At 44.3% G+C, this 17,466-nt stretch overlaps 1 protein-coding gene across 5 annotated transcripts in view; it reads left to right on the top strand.

Annotated features, from left to right (window-relative positions):
• The first annotated feature begins 4,177 nt into the window (after positions 1 to 4,177).
• Positions 4,178 to 17,466, top strand: part of celf5a (cugbp, Elav-like family member 5a) — a 42,013-nt gene continuing 28,724 nt past the window's right edge. For 3 of the 5 annotated variants that reach the window (XM_042342713.1, XM_042342712.1, XM_042342711.1), the window contains exons 1-2: positions 4,178 to 4,609; positions 7,274 to 7,356. In XM_042342713.1, coding sequence (XP_042198647.1) covers positions 4,369 to 4,609; positions 7,274 to 7,356 — 324 coding nt within the window. In that variant the 5' untranslated portion in view covers positions 4,178 to 4,368. Of the gene's footprint in view, positions 4,610 to 6,248; positions 6,404 to 7,273; positions 7,357 to 12,447; positions 12,537 to 17,466 lie in introns of those variants that run through there. The other 2 variants (XM_042342714.1, XM_042342715.1) reach the window with 2 other exon arrangements.

The raw sequence follows: 17,466 nt of genomic DNA, 5'->3' as shown, positions 1-17,466 counted from the left end.
TGTGGTAAGTCTATAAATTCCTGGGCTTGTGTGATATTGGCTTGAGTTGATGGGGTGGAGAGGGAGAGATACAAGTGTTTGTATTCAGAGGGGAGGAAAAGAGTGAGATGGGGGGGGGGGGAAGAGAGGATTGTACACCTTGTCGTTAGGGTTCAGCTAGCCTTGCATTCAAAGAAGGAATGAACTGTAGCGCACAGGGAATGTTTGCATTGAGCGTGCTGAGGCCACCCACCTGAAGCCTTCGCAAATCCTACCCTAGCTGATGTCGATGAACTCGACACACAGCAGGAACCAGCAACCATTATGTTCTGTAGGGCTCAGCGCTGTACTGGATGTTGCCTTTACTCACTGGGCCACAAGGCAGCTCCCAATCTAATCTGTAATAAGCATCTGACACTCCATTCATTTCAGTCTATTTGTCAACTTTCGATGTGTCCTTGTGCTGTACACGTGACAAATGATCCTACAAAGCAGTGACTGCCCTGTGGTTTCTGGGTGCCGGAGAAAGCAGGTGATGTGATTAGAATGCTTATTCATGATTTGTAAAGTGGTCTTTAGAGAACTGGGTACCCTGTCAAATGTGATTCTAAAACTGTTCTGTAGAAATGAGCCATTTTTCATGGCTGTCAATTTATTCATCCTTGCCTTTGATTTTAGCGACCAACTTTGAAATGTCTCAAAGTGCTTCATAGGGAATCCTGCCAAGTGTAGTTGCTGTGTATATGTAGGCAAATGTAGCAGCCAATTTATCCACATCAGCGGCCCATAAATGGTCACATGAAGTGAATGACCAATTTAATCTTATTTTAATCCTGAGGGTTATTAGGCAAGAGCATACTGAAGAAACCCCCTTCTCTTTTTGAATGGTGTCGTGAGACCTTTGAACATCCAACTTCATTTTGAGTTCATCATAAAGAAGCAAAATTTGTTTTTTTGTATGAAAATGGTGACCAGATATGTTGCAAATCATTTTAACTGAAAGGAACATTTTGCTTCAAATGTTCCAGCATCGAAGTACACACTTACACAAAGATTGATTCTCTCGATTGATTCTGGTGGATGGAAGCCTCTTGATCCATTTCATCCTCTTGCGTCTGTTAAGTTTCAAAGAGAATGGTTTGTTAGTTGACTAATTTACAGTTGATTTGTGAGTAGTTTATTTTGTGAAACCTAGGTGGAGTTTTTGCGCTGAAAGAATGGGAGGGAAGACGGAATGAATTGTGAATTGGCCCCAGACCTCCAGATTTTTGGAGGAAGGGAGACTGAGGGCGGGCTGATTCTGTACTTGAAGGGAAGGGAGAGGACAGAGAGGGGAGAATCTGTTGTGAATCCTTGTCCTTGAATCCGGTTATCTTCTGTCCCGCTCTGGTTGATTTGGGGTAATGGAATCGTCGAATTGTACAGAACAGAAGCAGGCCATTCGACCCATTGTGCCAATGCCAACTCTCTGTGTGTGGGTGTGTGTGAGAGCTATCCATTTGATCCCACTCTCTTGCCTTTATCCATCCATACCCTTTACCCCATATTTTTCCTGTTTGAAACATTTGTCTGATCACCTTTTTAAAAGCTATTGCGGGAAGACTTTTCATTCTCGTTCTCTGGTCTCTGTCGACTGTTCACCCACGCTTTCGCGTACACAGAGGAAAGAGTGTGTTGTTGCTTCCAGTTTTACAAAGAATACCATGCATGCCATCCACTTCCTCGTTAAAGTGCCAGCACAGTACTATTACACCTTGATTTATAATCATTCTAATCTATTAATCTCTCTCTGTCAGTGCTTATTACATTTATGTGGAGTGTGGTGACTCGTAAGAAACGGGATGCATGACTAAATTGTGTTCCATTGTTAATGTGGTGTTGTTCATAAACTAAATTAACTATAGCAATTTAGCGAAACTTAAAAGGTATCTTCTGAATTCCTTTGCATAAATGTACAATAAAACAGAACTGAATTGCTGCGGTTGGATGTTTTTAATGTCGCTTAATTACTTGTTTTTTTAACGTCCCTGCCTGTTTAGTAACATTAAACTCTGCTCTGCTGTAAATGTGTATTTCGCAGGCAGAGACAGACAGTTCTCTCCAGGGGGCAGGTTATGTCAAGTCGTAAATATTGAGAATCAAACTTATTTACCAGTGGCTAAAATCTATTTTGATGCATTCTTTGACATATTACATATAGGTACTGCAACATGGAGAGTATAGCGAAGATTTACAAGGATGATGATGATGATAATAATAATAATAATGATCATTCCATTTGATTACCTGAATTGAGTGGATATAGCCATCAAGAAAGATTGTACAGGTTGGATCTTTTCTCTCTGGAGATGAGAAAATTGAGAAGATGTTTGAGATACAGATATTAAGGATTATCAAAGGATTTAAGTTGAATGATTGGTTGCTTTCAATTGCTAGCGAGTCCAAATCAAGGGGGCATATAATACGACCCCTAATTAGATTCAGTTCAGGGGAAACTTCTTTACGGAGAGGAATTTGCTGCACAAAAGCTGTGGTTGAAGGAAAAAGACATCAATGTATTTAAGAGGAGAGAGAGAGAAGGCAATGGATGGATATATGGAGGCTGGACTGTAAACACGAGCACAAGCTAGTTGGGTGGAATGGCCTGTTTAAGGCACTCAAAAACATTACCCTATGCGAAGGGCGCGATGTAAATGCAAGTTGTTTTTTTCCCCTCATGCAATCGGAAAGTAAATGTCCCTGGAAAACAAAGCAGTGTACTGGTTGTAAGATACAAGTTCAGCTGATTTCCTTTGCCACAGTGTCGCGTTTCAGCAACTTTGTTGGATGATTTTACCACGAGAACATTTTGCTTTGAAAATGCCAGATGCTGGGACCTGGCTCAAACCGAACGGGAGTCGGTGGCTTTATCGTGTTTTGTGACGTGAAAGGCGCTGTACAAATGCAAGTTGTTGTTGTGCAGTTCTGGTGGCGAGATAAAGAAATGTCATTTTTTTTTCCCCCTGAAATGAAAAGTAACCGATTGTGATGCCTTTAAAATGTCCTCATTGTTTGGGACCTGATGCAGCCCGACCTTCAAGATTACGGAGGATTCATTGTGGTTTTTTTTACCGGCTGCGTGCTGTTTGTTCTGTACAGTAACTTGCATTTTGAGGGGTATTTTGTTTCAGTTTTTATCAGATGTGCTTTTTAGAAATGTATTTTCTAATTTCATGTTCATTCCCCACCTCCCACACAATCATCTATTTACAGCGTTATCACTTTTCTTTCCACCTGTTTGAAAGCACGACTTAAACCCTTGTACCTTATCCCACAGTAAATTTATATACATTTTTTTTTTTTTTTAAAAAAGTAAGCAAATCTAGAATTTGCTCCACAGCATTGGTGTGAGGTTGGGATTGAAGGGGAAAGAACATATTTTAAACAAAAATAAAGGACGCCCCCTCCCCCCCAAAAAATAACTTGGGAAGCCTCTAAAATTTCATTTGATTTTTTTGGGGGCCCTCCATATTTAACAAATCGAAAGCTGTTTTGCTAATAATAATCCTTTGAAATCGATAGTTTCACAATCGTTTCGCAGAATAAACCGTGAAACGAGTTGACTGTATTTTGTGGGAGAAATGAGAGACGACCAATTTCTCCGAGCGGTGTCCGTCATGTGTTTCTTGTTGTTGTTGTTGTTCTTGTTCTTTATAAATGGAATCTTGTTGTTGTTGTTGTTGTTCTTAACACGTTTAAACCATTGTATGCTTAATTCGTGTCGTGCGGTCGTGTTCGGGAGAACCACACGTCGAGCCACTGCCAGGATTTGGTGGAAGGCGAACCGGATGGACCTCGGTCTCCTTTTGCCCGGGCCAATTCTTCCGTTGTGTGGTTTGGTGGGTTTTTTTTGGAAAAAAAAAGTGCCAGAAATTATCATTTTTATTTATTTTGACCAAAAAAAATTTTTTTTTCTTTGCCAATTTTCTTGAGCAAAAGCTTTTGCGTTCGGTTCAGAAATTCAGCACAGGGTGGGGGGTGGTGTGGGGGTGTGTGTGTGTGTGGGGGGGGGGGGGGGGTGCGTAATGAGGATTGGGTCATGTACATCCATGATCAGCTTCTCCAGACTGACTGGATGGATGGATGGATGGATGGGATGGGATGGATGGAAGAGAGAGAGTGAGTGAGTGAGTGAGAAAGCAAAGGAGAGGAGGGAGGAGGGAGGGGGAGAGAGAGAGAGAGAGAGAGAGAAGGAAGAGGTTGGTGTAGCCATAGAGAGGCGTATAAGCCTGAAACAGGAAGTCTGTGGGTTTTTTTTCTGATACACTCACACACACAGACAGACAGACACACACACACACACAGAGCTAAGAGGTGAGTGGCTGCGCCTTCTACACTGTGGCTTCAGCGATGGCCAGACTGCGAGAGGCGGACCGAACCCCACAGCAGCAGCAGCAGCAGCAGCAGCCCATGAACGGTGCCGATCCGCAGCAGAGCCCGACTCCCATGAAAGACCACGATGCCATCAAGCTCTTCATCGGCCAGATCCCTCGCAACCTGGAGGAGAACGACCTGAAGCCGCTCTTCGAGGAGTTCGGGAAGATCTACGAGTTGACCATCCTCAAGGACCGCTTCACAGGGATGCACAAAGGTCTGTGGCACATCAGTACCACCAGGTCCTCCACTCTTCCCCCCCCCCCCTCCCACCCAACTCGGTGCTATCTCAGCTGGTCAACAGCATCTCCCCTTCATAACACCCCCCCCCTCCCCCCCACCCACCCACCCACTGGGTATTAAAAAAAAATTGGTTAATTAGTATTATTATTATTAAATAATGTGGCTTTTTTCTCTCTCTCTTTCTTTTTCTCTCTCTCTCTCTCTCTCCCCCTTCTCCAACTGTATATTGTATTTTTTAAAAAAATATATATATATCATTTTTAAATCTCCAATGGGAGTGAATGGGGGGTGGGTGTGGGGTGGTGGGGGGGTGTGGGGTGGTGGGGGGGGGGGTGTGGGGGCAATCGATCAATGAACCTTTTGTTTCTGTTGGAAACCTTATTCGATGGCAAGGATTATTATAACAAGGGCAACACAATGCTTTCTCTCTCTCTCTCTCTCTCTCTCTGTCTGTCTCTCCCCCCCTCTCTCTCCCTCCCTCCCTCAATGAGAAATATAAAATTTGCCATCTCACAGTCTCTCTTGTGCACGTTTCAGCCCCAGACACCCCCCCCCCCCTCCCCTCCCCAGTTCCCTTTTCACTTACATCAAATCTGCTTTGTTTCATGTTAAATCGAATTGCCTGTGTTCCCAAGTTTAAACCCCATTTATTTATTTATTTTATTTGGGGGGGTGGGGAAAAAAAATCCTTCCTCTCCATATTTCCCCCCTATACACACCCACCCCCCCCCCCTATCTTTTCTTCCCTAAAGGGGTTGGGGTTGAATAATGGGCGTTTTACCACCAGAAAATCCGTTGTCTGTCTCTCTCTCTCTCTCTTTCTTTGTGGGTTGAAATCAATTCATCCATCACTAGACAGACCTTTGCAAACCTCACCTGGAAATGAACAATCTGTTTATCTGTGGGAAGCAGTCAATCGGGATGTGATTTTGTTTCCCCTCGTTTTAAAATCCTGTGTTAGAGAACGTGGTGGTTTTATTATTATTATTATTATTATTATTATTATTTTTGACCAGGCGAAATTTGATGCAAATTCTGCTGTTGCATTGCAATTATTTTCCTCGTCTAAGAGCCTGTCCCTTTTTAGGTGAACAGTGCTGAAGCCTTAGGAGAGAGCTATCACATCAAGATTATCTTCCAATCAATTGTTATCTATAGTTACTGTATTAGCATACTCTGTTTTTTTTTGGTGGTCGAGAGAGACAGGAGCTCACTGAAACAAAAAAAAACTCTCTAATGTGAGACGTGTTACAGGTTTTTTTTTTAGATGTGACTTACCTGGGCTGTGTTCCACGTAAGGGAGCCCAGACCTTGTTTCTCTACCTGTTATGGTGTAACTGAGAGAGTTTGCCAGCAGCCATGGTGAGAGCCAAGCTAAGGAGGTTGTGATAAGGCTGTGTTGGTTAGTGCTGGAGTGTGTTAGATACTGACAGGGCAGTGCAGAAGTGCATTCTACACAGACTGTGGATAAGTGGCTGCTGTGTGTTGTACACAGTGCTGTGTATTGGTGCTCGTGTGTATAACACACAGGATTGGGGAAATGCTGGGATGTGTGTGATACACAGCGTGTGGGCAGTAAAGGGTTGTATTACACAGGCTATAGGATGTTTGGATGTATAGTATTATTAGACAGGCTGGTGCTGGGGTGAGGGTATGTGTGTGTTGTACACAGCACTGGGAAGTGAGTGCTAAGGTGTGTTGAGCTGGGACCAATTTGTTAGTTAGAAATCCTATTCCAGATCTCGCTAATCCAATCCGTAAGTAAAATGTAAGTAGATCAGTTGTTTAAGAGTCATTGCACTTGAAAGGGACTCGTTGCATTGGATTCTTTGAGACCATTAAAGATACTAAGGTGCTGCAATGAAAGGGGAGGATTGTTGATTTTTTTTTGGTATTTTATTACTCCCGCTAACCTGTACACAACTAATATGAATATTTTTCGATCAGCAAGTTCTGTTTTGAATTTGCTGAGAAACTCATCTTTTTTTTAGTCCACTTTTGCAGACAGGTGATGCCTCGGTTTAATAGGTTGCCATAAAGATGGCATCTTTGACATTACATTACTGTCCTTCCTCCTCCTCCCCCCCTCCCAATCACTCACCCCTCCCTCACACCCCCAGTATGTGCTGAAGTGGAGAGACTAGACAAGATGGAATTGTTCTCCTTAGAGCAGAGATGGTTAAGAGGAGATTTAATAGAGGCGTTCAGAATTATGAGCAGGTTTGATAGAGTAAATAAGGAGAAACTGTTTCGACTGGCGGGTGGGTCGGTAACCAGAGGAATAGATTCAAGATAATTGGCGAAAGAACCAGAGGGGAGATGAGGATTTTTTTAAAAGCAGCAAGTTGTCATGATCTGGATTGCAACTGCCTGAAAGGGTGGTGGAAGCAGATTCAATAATAACTTTCAAAAGGGAATTGGATATATACATGAAAAGAAAAAATGGCAAGGCTACGGGGAAAGAGCCGGGTGGGGAATGGGACTAATCGGATAGCTCTTTCAAAGCACAGGCACGATGGGCCGAATGGCCTCCTTCTGTGCTGTATGATGCTATGATTCCATTCTATGAGTGTCAGCCTGGACTGTGAGCTCAATTGGCTTGTGGAATACAGCCTTATATCCTGCGTGTTTTTTTTAGGTTGTGCTTTCCTGACTTACTGTGCAAGGGATTCGGCTGTCAAGGCGCAGAATGCACTACACGAACAGAAGACTCTGCCAGGGGTGAGTGGTACAAGTTTGCACTAGATATCGGATTCATATTATCTCCCCGTTTGTTTCCCACAAGTAATCCCGATTCTGACAGTTTTGTAAATTGGCTGGTAGGTTAACAGACCCTAACCAACTCCAGTGCTTGTTTACAGCTGAGCGAGGCTTGAATATGTATTTTACTGGAGGCTTCATTATAATTAATGGAATGTACATGTCCCTCGAGGATAATTTTAGACTGAGTAACTGCAGGAGGTTGTGATTATGGCTTGTGTCCTGGCTGGCTGCTTTTTTTAAAAGTAGTTTGTGTGAACTTCTTGTTCGGAAGATTTTCACATTATCTGATGTGCATATAAGTCGCTAATTCAGAGACGGGAGAGAGAGAGGAGAGCATTTAACCAGAATCATATTCTTTGTCCAATTGATTGCAGGACCAAATCTGTCTTCACAGCGCACACACTGAATTGATGTCTTCGAAAAGAAATAATACTAGTGTCTGCTACTTTAACTCCTGTGTTATTTTGTTTGCTTTTGGTGGGGGGAGTGGTGTGTGTGTTTTTTTTTTTGCAAATAGATTTAACGTGTTAAAATTCCCCTGTAGTAATGCTGTGAAATATTCTGTGTTTAATATCTGGCATCATCACGTCGATGTCAAACAAGGAGCTGCTTTGAAGTGTGGCGATTATTCATGTAGACAAAACAGCTACAACTAATCTTCACCAGCTACATCTTGCCGAGGGGTGTTCAACCTTTTGGCTGCTGAGGGCTGGCTGCCCTATTTGAGAAACGGCCGCATAAGCAATAATTTTGCGTTTTCCTTCCAGAAACATAACCTAACAATTACAGGTGATAGAGGAAGCTGGTGGGCCAGATGAACTGGAGGGAGGGTGGGCCGGGGCGAGGGGAGGATGAAATAGGCCCGCTGGCTGCCATTTGGACCGGCACACACACACACAGCTGAGTGATATAAGGCCGATTCATCGGTTAGTGGGTTCGGATATAGGAGGAATATCAGAAAGGACGCTGCTCGTTTTCCAAACAGTGCAGCACGATTTTCAATGTCTACTTGAGTTACCTAAACATTCATGCTGTGATTATAGCCTTCTGAAGGCGGATGCCATCTCTAGCAACACAGCATTCCCAACCAGAACTGTTGAAGGTTCCCGCCTGGATTCAGAGCTGGAGTCTGGGTGTAGGGAGTCAAACGTACAACCTTCTGAACCAAAGTAGATCATGTGGCTGGCTTTGGGGCTGTTGTGAGCACTGAAATGTGGAGTGGATCTTGATTTTTTTGCTTTGCGTATCCCAGAATAATCCCCTTCACTCTTTTCTGAATCCACTCCAGCATTTCAGTAGTAGTAGTAATAATAATAATTCTTGCTTTTGATATCGCGCCTTATAACGTTGTTGAGACGTCTCAAAGCGCTTCACAGTTTATACTGTAAAGTGAATTGACTGTATATTGTGTGGGTGAAACGGGACAGCCAATTGCACACAGCAAGTCCATAAATCCTTTTGGGAGCTCAAAACTGCACCCTGCCATTTGCCAACGAGCCTGGAGAGTAGCTTCATGTGACTTGAAGTTAAATACTCTGGAGACTGAGGTCTTTATCGGTTTTAATTTTGGAGCAAAACTGCACAGTGAATGTACTCGCAGGTTTATTATCGGAGCTGCCTTCACAACGTCTTCTACATGGATTTAAAGACCATCACTAAAAAGCTGAGTTGACGTGTCTTCCGCTTTGTATTAGATTTGTTTCGGATGAATCATTCCTCCTTGGGATTGAATCAACTTAACCTGATAAAATCACATTATCTCATTTGTAACTTTTATTTCTGAACGTTTGCACGAATGAACAAGGGAATCACAGTGTTTTAAATGTGGTATGTGGAGAGGGGATACTTCCATTCCATTCACCTCACAAGCGAGACGACCTGGGTTCAATTCCCGGGCGGGGTGAAACCTTAGGCAAGTTTCCTTACTTCACACACCTCTGTTTACCAAGCAGTAAGTAGGAACCTGGTTGTCAGTCGATTGCTGGATCACTTTAATGGGGTGGGTGGTGTGGGGGCTGTGAACAAGCATTTCCATCAAAGAATGAACACGTGGACAATCCATAATAAAATTAGCTGGTGGGTTGATCGGATCTGACAAAGAAAATTGAGGAGACTGCTAACAAGCGCAGGTTAGAGTCGGAACTTATCTTGCTTTGTGCGCTTAGGTTTGCAGAGTTTTCTTTTAGGGAAGATGTGATGCAATTGTGTCTCGGTCTCCAGAACTGCTGGGAGGTGCTTCACGTGTTTTATTTCTTTGCTGATTGATGGCTAAGGTCAAGCTGATCCCTGAGTCCATGGGTGACTGGGAGGGAGACCCTGAGCAGCAGGCTGACTGATTAGAAGGATCTGACCTTGGTGCTGAAAGTAGGGAGCTTGGGCGAAGATTTAATTTGTTAGAAAGATGCCCATAAATCACGGTTAGAGTGTGGGATCCAATCTGCTGTGAAGGTGCAGAGTATTTTCTGCTGTATCCGATGCCATGACTTCTTTCACTCTATTCCATTTCTGCTGGAGCATTTGATGATGAAATCCTGTCCTGTAATCCTCAGATGCTGTAAGCGGATTTCAGGAATGTTTAACAGTAGGATAACTGAATGTACTGTGCAGTGGTGCCCTGGGCTCTGCCTTTACCCACCGAGCTGTTGGGGAAGCTCCATTATACAGGAGGCATGACTTTAGGTTGGCAATCTCTCTTGCATCAGGCTTCGTTGAGAACAGAATATTGGAAAGTTAATGGGGAAATAAATAATAATAATCCTTACATTTGATATAACGCCTTATCTTGTCATCGGGGGTGTTCATAGAGGGAAGAAAGAATGTGCATTTTTATGGAATTCTTATCAATCAAAACATCTCGAAGTGCATCCTAAACAGTTGAGTGTAGTGACTGGTTTTATAAGCAGAGAGTTTATGGTCCCACAAACAGCCACAATGTGAATACCTGATTAATCTGGTAGACGGTTTGCCAGGATACTGAGAGAATAATAATGTTATGGGATCTTCACCTGAAGAACAGGTAGATGAGACCTTAGTTTATCATTACGTATGAAAGATGGCATCTCCGACAATACAATGCTCCCCCTGCACTACACTGGAGTGTCATTCTGGACTGTGAGACAAACAGAATTAATTTTCTTTGTACATTGGAACAAACTTTTATTATTGCCAAACTAGATGGGCACCTGGGGTGTAATAAGAGCGTACTTTAAAAGGTGCTCACTGCTAAGCCGGGCATTCACTTGTATTCTTACAATTTATCGAACATTAATTCCTCTCCATTTTAACACAAATGTTATTAAAATAATCGAGGTATTAAAAATAATCGGGGCCTAGGGAGGAATGTGGGGTCGGAATTAACACGCCGGTAATTTGGGCGGCGAATAAGGTGTTCTCTGGGAACCAGACTGCTGAGTGGAAAGGGATTTACAGCCCCGAGATATTCAATTAACAGGAGGAAACTCAAAGGCAGCTAAGCACAATGTTTCATTTTTTTCCCCCCAGTTTGTAAATTACCTGCCAGCAGCACTGTGTGTGTGCAAGGGGCTCCACAGCACTTGAGTTTGCCTGGGTGCTTGTGCTGTGAACGTGTTGGGTGTGAGACTTGTGGTAATTCTGTGTGGTTTGTGCCCTTGCATTCCAGTGCTCAGCAAACGGAAGATTCGCTAGGTGTAATAATAATAAACCTTGCATTTGATATAGCGCCTTATCATGTCTTCGAGACGTCTCAAAGCGTTTCACAGAACGTAGTGTAAAGTGAATTGACTGCATGTGCGTTTTCTATTGAAATAATGTGCTTTAAAGCCACCAATCCTTAGACATCAGTTTCAAACTGGTTACCATGGAGCGAGGAACTCCAATGTGGTGGAAAATGCATTGCTCCCAGAGATTGCATATTTATTGAAGCTGTCATTAAGTCACATTTTTCCATCCATTGCTGGAGCTTGGCTGCTGGGCTAATAAATAACGTGACATTTCAGTGTAATTAATTCAGAACTCCGCCGCCTGTATACTCACATACTCTGTACCCCCATCACACGACTCCTCGCCAGGCTCTGCTGACTCCCTATCACATAACAGCACAACAATGCAGGAAAGTTGGAACCAGCTTTGAGCCCAACTACGGTGGTGGTGGATGTGGTGGGGGAGGAAGAATGTGCGGTTACACCCATAGGAATAGACAAAAAAATTTGGATCTGTTTTGGAAAGTTACGTTTTTCCACCCTAAGGTTGTTTTCAGATGTAAATTCTTGGGATGCAAATGGGAATTTTGAAACAAACATCGCGATACCTGCTGCTCGACTTCCATGTTTTGTTGTATTCAAAATTTAATGAATAATAATTATGGCTAAATGTGGAGCTGGGTGGGTATGAGCTGAGTATGAGCAGAAGGAGGGACATGAGGAGCTATGTTTCACCTGTAAATGTTTGCCAGGCTCTGAACATCACACCTACTGAATTATCGTCCATTGTGTAGTGGTTGGTGCACTTGCCTGGCAAGCCAGAGGACCTGGGTTGGATTACCAGGCAGGACGAAACCTTAGGCAAGGTTCCTTACTCCACACTCCTCTGTTTACCTAGCTGTAAGTGGGAACCTGGTTGTTAGTTTATTGGCATTTTGCTTTCCTGGGGTAATAATCCCTCCCCCAAAAAATCTGGTCACTCAATCCATGACAGTTTGTGGAATACTACTGTACACAGCTGGCTGCTGTGTTTTGCCCACAAAATACAGTCAATCACGTTACGTTACAATATATTCCGTGGAGCACTTTTTGAGACGTCTCAACGACGTGATAAGGCACTTTATCAAGTGTAAGGATGATTTAAATGATTATAATCACAGGTTCCGAGGGAAAATCTGTGGCAAATTGAGCACGCTTGTGTTATGGAAATTTGTATCCCTTCCCCAATTTTTTTCCTGATAAAAAGGAACTGTACAGACAAAAGCAAAGGAACAAAGACTTCCTCCTCTTCTCCTTAGCCCCCACCAATAATTTTCTGACTCTGAAGGGGTTAACGTGACGCTTCGGCTGAAGGAAGAAGCTGGGATTTAGTCTTTGTTGCTGAGTCCTGGGGAGAGTGGGTCTCGGCGGAGAAAAACCATGACATCTGGCTGAGAGAGGATTGCATTAAATTGCGAGGTAATAGCAGCGGGGGAGACTGGCGTGATTAGCATTATTACGGGTGAGGGCTTTAACCCCAGCAAACAAACCTTTGACTGGATTGCTGGGCTGGCAGATGGGTCAGCTTAATAAATGTATTGTATTCCTAGCTTCTGATGCATAAATAATTAGACTGCTGCAAATTCAGGCACTGATTACTCGGTGACGATGAAGCCGGAGATGAGACGCTCTGAATGTGTGTGGAGCAAGAGTCTCCTATTTAGCACTCGCAACACAAAGGCAATTCTCATTCCATCTGAATCCTGTCTCGTCTGTCGATGGACCAGATCTGAATCTATTGTCCATGGATCTGATTTGAATCGATACAGTTGTGATTTATTTGCCCCTAAGAAGAACGTTCTGTATTAAATTATGTTGTGTATATTTTTAATTTTTTTTGTGGGGTGAGGGGTGGTAATGGATAATAGAAGTGGAAACCTAGCAGATTTTGCTCCCCCGGTCCCTCAGTCCAGGGGGCACTGAGACCATTAGGGCTTCTCATCCCCATCCCCCTCACCCCAGTTCCAGTTGAGATCAGTCACTCAGTGAGTGCACAGTGGGGATTGAGATCCAAAGTAAGAAAACACTGAAAATCATGTTGATAATAATCCTTGCATTTGGTACAGTGCCTTATCATGTTGGAAGGGCGACTCAAAGTGCTTTGCAGGATTTACCATGAAATGGAGTGACTGTGTATTTGTTGGCAAACGCGGCAGCACAATTTGCACACAACAATGTCCCACAAACAGCCATGAAATGATTTGACCTGAGGGATTATTGGCCAGGACACCGGGAGAAACTCTCTTGTCTTTTTAAATCTTGCTATGGGATCTTTATAACGTCCACCTGAACAGACAGATGGGACCTGGGTTTAACGTCCTTTTGATGAGATGTTAGGTTAAGATGCTGTCTGCTTGTTCAGGTGGATATTAAAGATCCCTTGACGCCATTTGAAAAGCGAAGGCTGTCTTGGACAACAATCCTCTGGATAAAATCGGTCAGTCACTTCACAGCTGTTTGTGAGAGATTGCTGTGTGAGAATCCGGTGGCTTGTTTGCCTAAAATGATACAGATTTTCTTGACATTGTAGTAGCAATATCACGTGCATTATCAGTTTGAAGGGAAATAAGGCAGCCAATTTGCACCTCACAGTCAATTTGCACACAGCAGGTCCCACAAACAACCACCAAGTGAATGACAAATTTATCTGGGGGATTGTTTGCCAGTCCATCTGGAGAAACTCCCTTGTCTCTCTGAATATTGGTGTGGGAATCTTTAATATTCACTTGAATAGGCAGACGGGATCTTGAATTAATGTCTCATCCGAAGGACAGCACTGTATAGCTCTCTCCTGAATGCTAGTTAGGGGAAATGTCAGCTTAAACTCTGAACGCAAGCCCTGATATCGGTGTCCTTGGAACTGAACTGGCTCCATGGTGATGTATTTGGCAATGGATTATCAGAATCGAACCACCCCTCTGTGGTGGTCTCCAGTCTGGTTCCTGAGCCAGGTGGGTTTGCAGTACTCCAGGACACTGCTGGTGACAGCACAGCCCAGCCTGACTCATTGGCAGGACTCCGAAGGGCAGACCAGTTACTGGGGGCATGGAATCATCCCACTCAGCTCCTGTTAACCCTGCAAGCCAAAGCCCTAATCGGTAGGGTAGTCCTAGCAGGACAAACAGCAGGAAAACTTGCGAGGCAGTGCTTAATGGCAAGCTATATGTTTTTAGCTGTTTAGATTCCAGCAGTACTCCAACGCACACTCTGGGGTCCCTAAGCCTTGGCTCTTGTCAACCTGTGCCTAATACTTTCCAGAACTGGGCAAGCAGAATGCCTCCCTCCAGGGGGAGAGTGCACATTCCAACAATCTATCTCTGGAATTTCCATGTGTGGGTGGGATGCATAGAACTCTGTTTGGTTTGGACACTCTTCAGCACAGTGATGGGTTTCCACGTCTGTCAGGATACCCAGCTGACCAAAAGAAAAACCCACAACATTCTGACAGAGTGTGACTGACTGAGCCAAGCTGACACCCCGCTGCCAATTACTACAATATGGATCAATATTTGTTGGATCCCAGTACAGTAATAGGCATCAATCGCCGACAGGTTGTGAAAGCCTCTGGAATGGTGTGGAGGACAGGATTGTGTGTGTGCGCGCGTGCGTGTATGTGTTTGTAGCGTTTGGGGGGGCGGGTAGTGAGATAAAGGCAATTTTATAGAATGTTTTTCATGGAAGGAGGTCTGGTGATGGCAAGCCGAGACCCAGTGGCAGCAAAAGTAAAGCCAAGAAAAATATTTATCCCTTGTGAGAGGCGTCCGGCTTTGTGATGGGATGACAGCGGGACGTGAAGCGTTAATGGGCCCCCTGAGGCACGTGTCTTCCTCGTGCAGAGCTATGAGTTGGGCTTCACGGAGGGTGAGTCATGGAAAATTCCTCCCATGTTGTCCTGCTTGGGGCGACGTGCCAGCTCCCAGGTCCCTCAGACAGTGCTTTCGATGTCAGATCATCTTAAAGCGGTCCTCCCTAGACGAGGGCATCTTCGACAACGGCCGACAACAACAAATCACATTTGTAGAGTGCCTTTCATGTGGGGAGGCTGTGTGTGTGTGTGTGTGTGTGTGTGTGACACACAGACACACACGCCGGCCAATTTGCATGCAATGCACGCCTTGTCTCTGATCCGCGGACGTCCTCTCTCACCCCAGGGTGAAGGGACTGAAAAATCAGGACGACATTGTCAAGGCAAGGAGGCTGTTACAGCAGGCAGCGTTGCCCAGGTAACTGAGAGTTAATTAAGACCTACATCAAAGCCCTGGGTTTTGCCAGCGCTTTGGCAAAACCCCAGCTGTGCGAAACAAAAGCACGGAGGACTTTTTATTTTTCTTCAAAGGGAGATCCAACCAAAACAACCACTCGCCATTTTTTTTCTTTCCCCTTCACCCCCTTCCCTCTTTCCCTCCCTCCCTTGCCGTTTCTATTTTGTTCTCTCCCGCCACCCCCCCCCCCACCACCGCGCCCCCAGCACCCGAAAAAAAATGACAGCGAATTTTGAATTTTGTTTTAAAAAAAAGAAAAATTAGGAAAGATTGCAATTTTAATGAGATGGAATTTTTAAACGGCTTCTGGGTGGATTTATGTCAAACCTGCCTGATCCTCCCCAAAGGTAATCCAATATATATATAAAAAATATAAAATATTAAAAAAAAATCCAGAATACTCATCCCACAATCTGCACAGTTCAGCCACTGGATTCATTGCCTCATCGGACAAAATTTCCATCTCTTTCTTCACTCCACACACACACACACACACACACGAACAGCCATTGTACTAGTGGAGTGTGTGCCTATCTTGAGTCTACACTTACTTTGATGTCCTCCAGCACTGCTCTCGGCTAGACTCAGTACTTATCTAATAAATTATATTTAGGTGCTGCCCAGCGCCTTAAAGTCTCAAAGCGCCTTAAGTCTCAAAACGTCACAACGCCTCAAAATGCTTCTTGCAGCGAGCTACTTTTAAGTCGAGTGTTTGTCCGCAAAATACGCAGTCACTACAGTCGATAGCAATCACCCGCGAAGCACCTTGAGACGGTGCTGGTTATGATTGCTGGTCAAAGTGCTCTTTGGTTCGTGCCCCTTAGACAGCGACGACGGAGGTGGGGAGAGGGCGAGAAAACGGCCGGATGTCATCTTTTCATTTTTTTTGTGGATGAATTTGGGCGTGGGAGAAATCTTTTTTTGTAGGAGTTAAATTTGTGCGGGTTTTGCGATGGATCTGGCCTGCGTAACGGTTACCGAGTGTGAGTGTAGGTGTTGGGGGGGGAAAGGGGGGGGAAAACAAAAATCTTTCTTCCTGTCTCTACCCTGATTTGGAGCTTTCTCCACGTTAAGCCCATGCACTTTCCTCTCGCCTGTCTGTGGCATCTGTGCCTCTACGCATTTCAAAGCAGGGACCGGGTTGCTGAGGTTATGCCTTAGATCTCCGTCGCCACGGAAACACAAAGCAATGTGGTGTTACGTCAGATCAGTCCATATTTAACCCCACAAGAGCCGGTGTTGGCGTTGAGCGAGATAAGGCGCCTGTATTGAATATTCGAATTATTAATATTATTATTGTAATGAGGCTCTGATGTGATGGCGCTTCTCAAAGTATCTCTCAGATAATTGTTGCAAAGTGTATTTGTCGGGGAACCTGGCGGCTAATTTACGTACGACAGTGTCCCACAAACGGTCGTCCAGCGAATGGCCAATTTATGTGCAGTATTGTTGGCCCGGGACACCGGGAGAAACTCCCTTCTCTGTTTGAAGGGTGTCACGGGATCTTTAACGTCCACGTGACTGAGCAGATGGGACCCTTCCTTGGTTTTAATGCTTCGTCATAGAATTAATAAACACTACAAAACAGGAAATGGGCATGTTTAAAACATGAGCTCCCTATTTCAACTTTCGATAATAGTTATCGATTCTCCTAAAGCCTCTTAATGAGGAAAACATGTAGGTGTTGGTGGATGTGTCGGGATTTTGATGAAAGGCCGGCCTGAGGTTGAAAGCAAATCCCTCTTGCCCCCTTTACAGCGTTTGTTCAAGACATTTAACAAGGTTCTGCTCCTTCTTCAACCTGGTCAAATGGGAATTAGTGACCGTTCCAAACCCAGACAGGTAATCAGGCCAGTTGTGACTAGACTTCGAACTAGGCTAGCATTGGTAACGAAACGTTGATGGGGTGCGCGGGGGAGAAGAGGTTGAAAGAACTTTCTTCCCTCGGGCAATTGCAAGAGCGAGGACTTTTATCAGCACTGGTGTCCGTCGAGGCTGGATCCATGAGAACATTCAAAAGGGAACTGGACAACAACAATTTGCGGTTATAGCGCCCCTCACACAGGATAGCATCCCAGAGCACGTAG

Source organism: Callorhinchus milii, unplaced genomic scaffold (genome assembly GCF_018977255.1).
Source record: "Callorhinchus milii isolate IMCB2004 unplaced genomic scaffold, IMCB_Cmil_1.0 Scaffold21, whole genome shotgun sequence".
Lineage (NCBI taxonomy): Eukaryota > Metazoa > Chordata > Chondrichthyes > Chimaeriformes > Callorhinchidae > Callorhinchus > Callorhinchus milii.
Note: the sequence above shows the minus strand (reverse complement) of the source record. Positions and strands in the feature narration are given on the sequence as shown.